The sequence below is a fragment of the Argopecten irradians genome, chromosome 10, assembly GCF_041381155.1.
Source record: "Argopecten irradians isolate NY chromosome 10, Ai_NY, whole genome shotgun sequence".
Classification (NCBI taxonomy): domain Eukaryota; kingdom Metazoa; phylum Mollusca; class Bivalvia; order Pectinida; family Pectinidae; genus Argopecten; species Argopecten irradians.
In genome coordinates, this window is record NC_091143.1 from 4,235,928 (window position 1) to 4,247,199 (window position 11,272).

General features: G+C 35.5%; 1 protein-coding gene across 1 annotated transcript; it reads right to left on the bottom strand.

Annotated features, from left to right (window-relative positions):
• Window positions 1-785: 785 nt before the first annotated feature.
• On the bottom strand, window positions 786-4,459 carry LOC138332511 (heme-binding protein 2-like). The gene is made up of 5 exons (XM_069280514.1): window positions 4,432-4,459; window positions 3,889-4,072; window positions 1,877-2,009; window positions 1,525-1,705; window positions 786-1,112 (listed from the first exon to the last, which is right to left on the bottom strand). The coding sequence occupies exons 2-5, from the start codon at window positions 4,066-4,068 to the stop codon at window positions 947-949; spliced, it is 660 nt and encodes a 219-aa protein (XP_069136615.1). The 5' UTR covers window positions 4,069-4,072; window positions 4,432-4,459; the 3' UTR covers window positions 786-946.
• Between the last annotated feature and the right edge of the window lie 6,813 nt (window positions 4,460-11,272).

Here is an 11,272-nt window from a genome sequence, read left to right on the forward strand (position 1 = left end):
TATTTTATTCATTGTGTTTTATAAATCATCTATCCTTTGAAGTTAATTATCCAAACTGGTCTTACAAGTACTATGACACTTACGATTCGGACAATAGATAAGCTAATTATCTCACCTGTCCGAGTACCGACCAGACAGAATAGTGTCATATACATGTCAGGTGTCATCCATTGTATCAATTGTGCATTTAATTCCATGTCTCATATTTTGTAAGTAGTTAGGATCTAGAGTTCGGGCACTCCCGAAATCGCCTTCCGGCTCATTGAAAAATAATTTAATAAATACGTATTTGGACAACTATTCAACGTCTTTGGATTTTATACCGTGACAAGAAAAATATAACAACTACCGGAAATTCCGTAGTGATAAAGCCATGTGCAATTTTTTTCTTTTCTTTTAACCTTTTCTTACTGTTATTTTCAAACTACCACGAAGAAGAGGATATGGCATTTTCATAACAGGAGCATTCATATTTGTTTCATCTTAAATTAGGCAGCGAATACTGAATATTCCACCATTGCTGCCATTTCGTAGCGTTGGTTGCTCGGTACCAATCATAGGGTAAAATGATTAAACATGAACTATCAATGTTTAACATATCTTACTGACGCCAATTTGTTATGAAGTTTTAATTCTGAGACGCTGTTCATAATCACCTGTTATCCAAGTGCGGATATATCTTTATATCCAAATACACGCAAACGCTATATTGTAAACAGATTTGCTATTTGCCACATATGAAAATGATATTCACCAAATGAAAAAAATCATAACGGACATAAACATTTCTCGGGTATTATTTTTATTCAAAACACAATGAATAACAATGATACGTTCCATAAACTGTACAATATTTACAAATTCATTTGCATCGTGGAAATTTTGCAAATAATATCATGAGGTTTGTCTGAGAAATATACAAATGGCTGTGATGTGAGTATTTAAATTATGCTGGGATCCAGACTTCGTTGTGTCTATGGACGAGGTTAAAAGGACTGTCATATCCGGCTGTGAAACTGAATCTGGTGTTGTAGGGTGTCTTACCAAGTTCCGCCCTCAAGGCATGGAAGGCAGCCATGTCTTTGCTCTCGCTGCTGTACCCACCGTAAGATCTGAAGAGAAAGTAGTTTGTTTATCAAAATAATAATAATATTTAAACTCAATGAAACAAGAGTAATTTGTATGATACAAAACGACAATGAGTGTTACGGGAGAGTAAGCGTTGTTTGCTTTTCCGACGACACTAGTTTACAAATGTAGGTCAATGTTCGAAATCCTATTAGAATCGGTTGACGTCGACGGCTTATGTACCAGGAAACATTTCTAAGACGTTCCGTATATCGTCATTTCAAGCATGTCTAAAGTAATCGTTTTAATATTGTAGAAATATTTAAAATAAAAAACCCATCATTAGTTCTTATTCGGGGAAAAAGTCAACAATATTGATTGATCACAATAATAGTTTTATATTTCAAAATATAACTAAAAAATAAATATATTTTAACAGATTAAAAAACTACTTACCCGACGTAGACTATCATGGGAGGAAGAGAGACGAGGTATACCGAAGGGTCGGTAGGTGTAGGAGTAGAGGCGTGCATGTTATGTGGTACCATGAAGTACATAATGTGTGTAGAAGGGGCACCAGGAGTGGCTCCGGGAGCATGGCGTTTTAATACTGGTGCTGTCATAGGGATCTTTTGTTCTGGATAAAGATTAATAACTTGATCGTATAAGATTTGTTTTCGTTGATTACCGGTAAGACTATCACAAAGTATATTTAACATATTCAGCTGTATCAAATTGGATTCATTCACTTCGTCGTACACATGGTTGAACCAATTATGTTGTAATTAGTCGATATGTTTGTACTTACGTATAGAGTTTTGACCGGAGATATACTGGAAAAGTTTGTTAAACATTTTAGAATTTTCGCCAGATGAGAAGCTGGCTGATGTAAGGTTGGTAGCGACCCACTTTGTAGCTTCATATCTTCTTTTTTCGTAACCCTACAAAACAATGACTCACTTTAAGGAAATAATACGAATATAAAATATACTGTTAGTTATATCAATTGGAAAAAAGGTTGCTCTAAATTAATTGAAAATATAGAATATTAGGAATGCATGGAAAATGAAATAGTCACCTCTCAATATTATACAAAAATAGCATTTTGATGAGGTCGATACATGGTTATATCGACGAAAGAAAAAAATATTGACCGAGGACGTAGTCCGAGGTCGATATTTTTTCTGTGGTCGATATAACCATGTATTGACCAAAATCAAAATGCTATGATTGTTTTATTATTTTTCTGGATTTTTTACATTTTGAAATGAGTGTGAAACTAGACCTAAATAAGCACGCATTGTAAATTCTGCTTCGTGAAGACAGTTAGAATCTTATAATTTTGTAACAAGTTTAGTTTTAAAAACCATATGAAAACAGTATCAATTGATGCACTTCACGCATTTATTACATGCACCTGGTGCATGCGTGCTTGTCAATTGCATCCATGTACATATACTCCATTATACCTGTAGCTCCATGTCGGACACAGTCAATCAAATGTATAGTTTGTTCTCCGATGAAATAATCCACTTCGACGCCATACAAATATCAAAGGATTCAGATCGACATGAAGATACATTCTCTTATGCTTAGTACTCCATTCCGTAAAATAAAAATCGTACAGTAGGATTAGCCTAGGCCTAATGTTGTTACTAGTCTAGGTGGAATTTTTAAGATAAATATCAAACGTATTTTCTATTCAACGACTCAAGATGCTTAATGAATGTTATTCGATTATTTCCTACTCTCCTACCGTGTTTATGTTGAAAATTTAAAAGTTTAATCTGCAGTCATCAGCTGGAAGTCATCATCATCTTTGATAGAAACCGAAACAATCAACGTCGTCTGTCACATTTTGTGGTTACGCTTCAAACTTAGGTCATCAAAGCGTTAATTTCAAAGCGCCAGGAACATGAAGCGTTTTGGTAACGTAGATGAAACGTTATCTAAAAATAACCGTGCAATATACTTTTTCTATAAACTACTTTCGGAAAAATCGTGCAATATAGTTTTTTATCGGTGGTCACGTGACGTGTTTTTGACCAATGAGAAGTGACAAAAAATCCAGAAAAATAATAAAAGTTAATATATGATCAAATATAGACTGGTTTAGCGTATATATTCGTCCGACGTAATATACATATGGATTTGTAACAAATATAATCTGATGAAGCTAGTTACGTTTAATTTTATGATATCTCATAATTATTTCCAAGGTTTTTTTCCACTGTCTCAAAACTAATATTCCTATATTAGTTATGCTACTAGGTATTATTATCATATTACATGTATATCGAAACGAATATTGCTGTTCCTTGGTATTGTGTTCAAGCGTATTTACGCTCAATTGTTCTCCGCAAACATGCTGTCTTATTTTGTATTTATCAAATTCTGTATTGATATGATGTTTGTGTCACTAAAATATATTTTCTCGGAATTACTTCAAACCCGTCATAAAGAGAATAATTAAGATGCTCTGTCATTTGAACAATAATTTGTGTTTACTTATGTAAATATATGTCTATAATCAACACAAAAATACGCGGATACTTATATTGTTTGCAAATAAAGTTTTTTTCATATCCTGATGAAATTAAAAAAAAAAGTGACATTATTGCTTAAAAATACCATTTGTCAGCGGTGTAGCATTTATTATTAATAGTGAATTACGACAATTGGACCCAAATACGCGGAATGTGAAGTTTTAAGCTATAAACAAATTACCTAAATATATATAATATCCCCTCAGACATAAAGTATCTACATCTTAAGTCTATCTCATACATGTAATGATCAGTCATGTTAAATTCGACTTACCGTAGTGTTCGCCAAGACCTCATAGGCTGGACAATCGAGATCATGACAGAACCAATGTTTGTTTGTCATCAGTGGCAACCCGGGGGCGTCTGTGGGAACTCCAAGCAAGAAGTCTAAAAACCCGGCAGCGTCAGTCCCCACCATAAGGGTGACAAGAGTGGCCAATAGAAGGGTCTTCATAGCTCTGAATAGGAAAATAAGTCAAATAAAATATCATCAAAGGAAACTGTGTAGTGTGAATTTACAGCTATTTAGATCAATAAACCAAGAGGCCCAAAGGGCCATAACGGTCACCTGGCTACTTTTTCATAATTGCTTATAAGATAAAATTTCGAAAGTGCTTGCAAATCCTGTTTACTCGATGACGATATGACAATAACAATTCCATGAAAATTAATTAAAAATAAATGAGGAAATTTTATACAATAAACGAAGAGGCCAAAAGGGCGTAATAGTCAACTTAATTCTTCTGTTACATTGATAATTAGACTAAGGTCTACATATAGCTAGAAACAATTTTGATTAAGATATTATTGTTCTTACCTGGATAAGTTGCGACGTACACTATTGGAATCAGTGAAGGTAATGGTATGACGAACTACACTACTGCCCTTAAATACATCTATGGAAGGATATGTTATGAAACATCGGACTATTTTAAATTCGAAAGCATTGTCAGGTTTATTTCTGTCATTTTTGACAGGCGTTTTATTGCGTTGGAAATCACACTAAAAATTGATGATGTTGTAGTAAAAATATATTCATAAGTTTAATGGCATGCGCTCGCCGGGTTTCTTAGATGTAATAGACATTAAAAAATAATAGCCAAACTATGTTTACCTTACCATTGAGGGAAGATAACAAAGCCTCTTGCTTATATTGAAACACGTGACATTACATGGATGTTGCGATAGTTATTGTGTTAAGAAAGTTAAGAATGCCATGTGTCTGAACACGTGCTCACATACGATCCCATTCTTTGACTAACGCAATATATTTTCAAAGAAATATAGGTTTTTAAAATTTAAGACGAATTATAGCTTTGCATCGATAACCTTACGGATATATATACACACACACATGCCGGACCATTTTTTAGTCACAGAAATAGTGCGGATAGTGATAGTTTTGTAAAATATAAAAACGAAAATTCAATATATGCACTGAGAGTATTGTGTCGAAACGATAATGATTTAAATGTTAGTGCCTAATGGTGGTATATCTTAAAGATAGTATATTTAAAGGACGTCTAAATGTCAAGAGGTTAAATTATATCTTGCTGGATTTCTTTCATAATAAACTGTTTAGGGAATTAAATAATGTAACTTAATATATCCTTTTTCGCTGTTAAGTACGGATGAATTAAATTGGAATTATGTATTTTGATAGCTTATTGATTAAAACGCTCAAAAAGTACAAAGAATTGACTCTTCCCAAGCTATATCAGAAATTTTTTTTTTGTTCAGAGACAGATAATTCCAATTGTTATATTTTCATATGTTCAATTTCAGGGTCAATGACCATGTGCTTAAGAACGCTGTCACGTAGAATAACTTACATAAGGACTAGAAGATATCACGTGTTTATATCTAACGCTCGCGTGTTACACGGTAATCATTCCTTATCTAAACATCACCATGACTACTGACCTATTTAGTCCTCACTACGACTACATACTCTAATCTGTACTATGATATCTATTTGTTTAAGGAAATATCGAGTATTGCGAGGTTTATGTTCTTGTGGCACATTGCCGCGAAAATTTGATCGGCGATCAAAAATGAAAAATTGATGAATTTAAAGCCAATTCGCGAAATTTTAAAACTGCTTTGTGTGTAATACAAATCGCGAACAGTTTGACCCGAGAAAATCACCAACAGTCCCTTACATTGTTACAGAACCAGTGATATTATTAAGGTTTTATGCTCGTCATTTATTACCTTTGTTACACTTTTGTAATACAACAAATTAAATATGAGATAAGCTTTGGAACCGCAATATTTAATACTGACATGTTAAGTCTTTCAATCTTGAATTGTTTTCTATATTCCTTACCCGATGAACGGCAATCAACTTTTGATAACAATATCTAGCCAGATATCCTACTATCATTTCTGTAATATTTTTCTTCTGTCGTTTGTTGTGATCCAGTTGTGGATTATGTAATATGTAATTCGTGAAATAATATCTTAATAAATTGTATAACGAAGGTTTAAAATCTCAATAGACTTGACACCGACGGATGACATACCTGTAGGTAAAATGTATTTTAAATTAGTCAAATAAAATAATAATGTTTTGGTGTCTTTTAGATCTTAATCTAAGAATCCAAATGATTCGAAAACATAACATTTATCAGTTGGTAACAAACTGTCAAATTCAGGATGCCTATATGTCGAACAATAGTTTTTCTTTAATTAAAATTTAATCATAAGTACATGTGGTCCTATTTATGAAGCAAGAAGATTATCTTTTCAATTAATATAAAGGATATCGGTAACAGGAGTTGTCTCGGTTATCACTGATGACGACGACGACGATGATAATGGTGATGATATGATGATGATAATGGTGGTGGTGGTAATGTTTATGATGATTGTGGTGATGATAAAATGATGATGATGATGTTGGTGGTAATGTTGATGGTGATGATGATGTTGATGATGGTGATGATGATGTTGATGATAATGGTGGTAATGTTGATGATGATGATACGATAATTATGATGATGGTGATGATGATGTTGATGATAATGATGGTAATGTTGATGATGGTGGTGATGATATGATGATGATGATGTTGATGATAATAGTGATGCGTTTTCATACAGTGCTTATGATATACTTGATACTACTTGTGAAGGTCATATGACGAAAGAATCGATTCCGTAATAAGTGTGATTAAAATTACCGTTTGCTGTTTTGATATTCCCGGTTTATGTTCAGTTGATAGTAACCCTCATTTTGTCGAATTAATGTCAGAATCATAACTGCTTTTTAGCAATAAAGACACGATATGAAGCTTGCTGTTAGTGCCTCTCCTCGCCGATATAAACTGCCAATCCAGTGATTTGTTATACTTCCAGCCTATTTATTACCTGGTGGGCGGTGAACCCGGAAAATATCTGACAATACAATATAACACGATAAATATACATATAATATCACTACTGACGAGAAAATCGCAAATGAAGAATTAGCATCTTTAAGATCACTAGAAGCATTAAATCGAAATATTTTATTGTCTTCTGATTCCATAACCTCCTGAACATTTTCCAAGGTTCTTTCAATAAATGTTATAAAAGTCAATCATCAATAACTATAAGTTTATGTCTAGTAAAGAAATATGTTATTTTGGTTGGTTGACTATTCTTAACGTCCTACAAACAGTTACGGCCATTTAAGGAATGTATTTTTGGAGGCTGCGGTATTTCCAGGTAACGTCTCCTTGTAATAGTGGTTAACCTAAACAGCAGTAAAAATATCAGCAAGGTAATAGTTCAAGATTGACAAATTTATTGACCTTGAGGTAAGGTCGAACTACCACTACAATACAATAATAATAATAAAAAAAATCAAATCCAAAAGTTAAGGGGGAAGGAGATAACAAATTAATCAGGAAAGGGGGGGGGGGGTACATTCGGGATGACTCTAACGTGGTTAGTAACGGTAAACAAGCTTAAATCGTCACGTCATCCGCAGACAGGCCTGTAATACTTCCTTAAATGGCAGCTCCCCAACGAAAGGAGTTACCGCCAAAAATCGAAGGTCCCGACCTACCACCCTCAAAACTAAACGGAGTGCCTTAATAAACACGGTGTAGGAGAGACATCTGTTGTCTGTAACAGGAAAAGTGGCCCTACGGGCTCACATGGTAGATAACACATATACAAAGCAGCATAGGGACATAAGGAATGGTCTGACAAAAGGGGCAAAACAACTTTGACAGGTTTGGTTCCAAAAATTGCAAGGGTCTTAAGTAAAAGCAATTTAAGCAAACAATGGTAAAACTTTGTCTTTACTCAAAGCGAAAAAGGCACGTTTTCAAAATGAATACCCGTATAAAAAATCTAGTAAGAATAGAATTTAAAAAATAAAAAATAATGTATTTTTACCAAATTTGCAGATATTGAGGGATTTTATTTGAAAATCACATAACTTCTTTGATCTATGTCTAAACAAGACTTTAACGGGACTGAAACCTCGGAAGAATACATCCTTAACCCCTGTCAGAAGATGTTTGACATTCCAGTAACAAGAAATCGAGTCTGGTAAATTTTGTGATTTGTGCAGCACCGAAATAATGTTAATCTAAGATTTTACACTACGAAAAGTAAACTGCTTAGTGAATATTAAATATGATGTGTACAATTCTACCATGTATTCCGAGATGGGTACAGACTCAATAATAATACTTCAGGTGTGTACGATAGGTACCCAACGTCGACTTAGTCCATCCCTTGATTTTCAAAGTGTCCACTACGGTCTCGAGCCGGGTATGTAAACCATCTGCAAGTAATGACGATGACGAGCTGGTAGATGAGTGTGACACTCTGTGTAGGTGCCGGCGTTTGTTGTGGGTTTTGAACTTGAGGCTTGATGAGCATTGTCTGTATAGCCTTGATCTCTTCTTCTATATCCCAGCGAAATACAATCTTCCTACGCTTTGTTATGAGAGTCTCAAGGTCCTCAACATCGTCGTCGCGTTTTTCACGATCAGTTGTTTTTACGTGGTCGCCTGCAGCTGTGACCTTGGCCTTGGTCGCGTGGTTATGGCGGTCCCCGGGTCCATCGAATGAGTCGTGAAAATCATTCTCGTCCGATTCTTCATCTTGATCGGTCTTTTGGAGATCGTTTGAAACGTCTTTTAATTTTCTCCCGCGTGGGAACGTTTTGGCCTGGCTCTCCCGTTGCCATGTTTGTGAATGTTTAAGAAAAATCTCCAGCTCCAGCAAAGCTGCAATTTGCCCTGCTAACAAACTTGAAAAGAGAGCGCATGTGCGAGGCTCGAATCTAAGGCACTGCGACGCTTGAAACAAAAAGTTAAAGATTCATGGTTAATACGGATTTAATTTTATTTAAAAAAAAACAACAACAAAAACACAAAAAAAAAGTCTTGCCCCGTTGTCGCCGGAGACACAACACACTCCGCCCTATAACATTATAGTAACAACGGAAAAATAATTCCCTTTATGCTGAATGCTAACCGGAGCAGAAACATTTTTAGAGACTTATGTGTCTCGGCAAGGGGATAAAACTATCTAAGGGGTAGGCGCTCAACTATGGCAAAAAGCTTAAAAGGCGGTGACCTTTCTTGTGTGGATATCCACAATTATCCGAACAGATTTGCCATTTAAAGGGCGCAACTTTCGCGGCACATGAAAATAGGAGACGGCTGCTGGAAAAATAGTATTCACCCAAAATTGGCATTTACAGTATTTGTTATCATACTAGTTTCATTACCGTGTATTACTCATGTGATCTATTGGAATTTGCGTCTCTGTGTTTGGCTGATTAAACTAGGGAAGGGTTCCACCTACTGCTGCAACATTGTACGATACCATATAAGGCGACTAAATTTGGGATCTTTTCTTTTATATTTTCCTGACTAAATTTAGGATCTCATCTTGTTCTGTCTGCCTCCTTGTTAGTCATGATTTGACATCCAGGTAACGGTCACCTTCTTTTAAACATTTCGAGAAAAAAACCAGACCAATCAAATTGCTACTTTCAGAAAAAGGAAAGTATATATTTTAGAGGACGAAATAGTTTTGTAAGGTATGTCAGAATCATGTTTGTGTACGTAGTCATCCCGCCCAAGGAGCACAATATAGCTGTATGTATGGACAAAATGACGTTGTCAGTTAATGTAGTTAGGTGAAGAAGGAAGGCGTATGTGTACCTTTGCAAGAAATATAATCATAACCGACATGCGCGCCAACGAAATTTCATTGGTCAGCATGACCTATATAGTCGTCATGTTTCGTCCGTCGTCCGCCGTGCGTTAACTTTTCACATTTTGAACTTCTTCTCAAGTTCTACCAGTGCGATTTAGCTGAAACTTACATGAAATGATCCTGGAATGATCTGGTTGATGTATCGGACTTTCAAACATGGTGTATAATGATATAATGTTTATCTATTTGCTTAAAAATAAACATCCGAGGGTGTTATAGAAACTACTTTTTGTTTTACCTTGGATTATGATAATAGTATAGTCGTTACTTTGAAAAAGACATTACACTGTCGCGTAATGATTTATTCCTCTGATATGATTACTTCCTTAATGCCCCTTTGCTATGGTTATTACGGCATTCACAGCACATTTAAGTTTGCCATTTGAATTAGAGAAACAACAACACCGTAAATGGAAAAAATTAAAATACAGTTATCCGCGACCTACTTCAAATACTTAAACAATATGTCTCTTTGGTGATTTTAGTTTCGTTATGGAATGATAATAAAACATGTAAGTAACTAATATTTCTGCTACACTAGAATTTATTCTGCCTTATAGGCAGGGTGTCGGATTTGTACCTACATTCCATAGTAGGGTCATTAGTTATACTTAGGAATCGTTAGTAATACTTAGGTTCACTACTTTCTTCTACTTTATGTACCCCTTGACTTCATCTAACATTTGAAAAATGTCAATATTTTTAACAAAGTGTATTATATAGTAGTCTGCAACCCTTTGTAAGTCTGTAACCTTGTGTAAGTCTGTAATCCTGTGTACGTCTGCAGCCCTGTAGGTAGGGCGTTAGAATTGTACCTGCTATTGCATGATCGTAAAAGGCGACTAAATTTAGGATCTTATATTTTCTCTTTTTCCTAACTGACTTTATCTTTCTTATGCCTCCCTTGGCACCGCCTTACTTTTGGCCTTGAGTTGAGCGTTCGCTTCTGTGAGGAAGCCTCTGGGTTCTGTCCCCTGGTCGAGACACCAAAGTCTATAAAAGCGGTAGTTTCTGCTCCTGCTTAGCGCTCAGCATACAGGTAGTGGGACGATTGGTTCGCCCGTTGTCAGAATAATGTGACCGGGAGTGGTGTGTTGCTTGGTGTCTTCGGCGGCATGCTTCAGTGATATAGCACTATAAAAAGAGCAAAAGTTCCACTATACTAGAAGACACAACATGAATATACCGCAGTCTCCCAAAACCTCACCTCGCACAACACACCGCACACATGGGAGACCGTCCTTACATGACCCTGGCTGTTAAAAGGACGTTAAATAATCAAACAATCAGACAAAGTGTACGTCTGTAACCCTGTGTACCTCAGTAACCCTGTGTACCTCTGTAACCCTGTGTACCTCAATAACACTGTGTACTTCAATAACACTGTGTACGTCTGTAATACTGTGTACGTCTGTAATCCTGTGTACG

Coding starts and splice junctions, on each gene's coding strand:
- LOC138332511 (XM_069280514.1), bottom strand. CDS start 4,068: ATGAAGACCCTTCTATTGGCCACTCTTGTCACCCTTATGGTGGGGACT. Junction 2,010..3,888: donor AGGTCTTGGCGAACACTACG/GTAAGTCGAATT, acceptor ATTGTTTTGTAG/GGTTACGAAAAAAGAAGATA. Junction 1,706..1,876: donor CTCCGGTCAAAACTCTATAC/GTAAGTACAAAC, acceptor ATCTTTATCCAG/AACAAAAGATCCCTATGACA.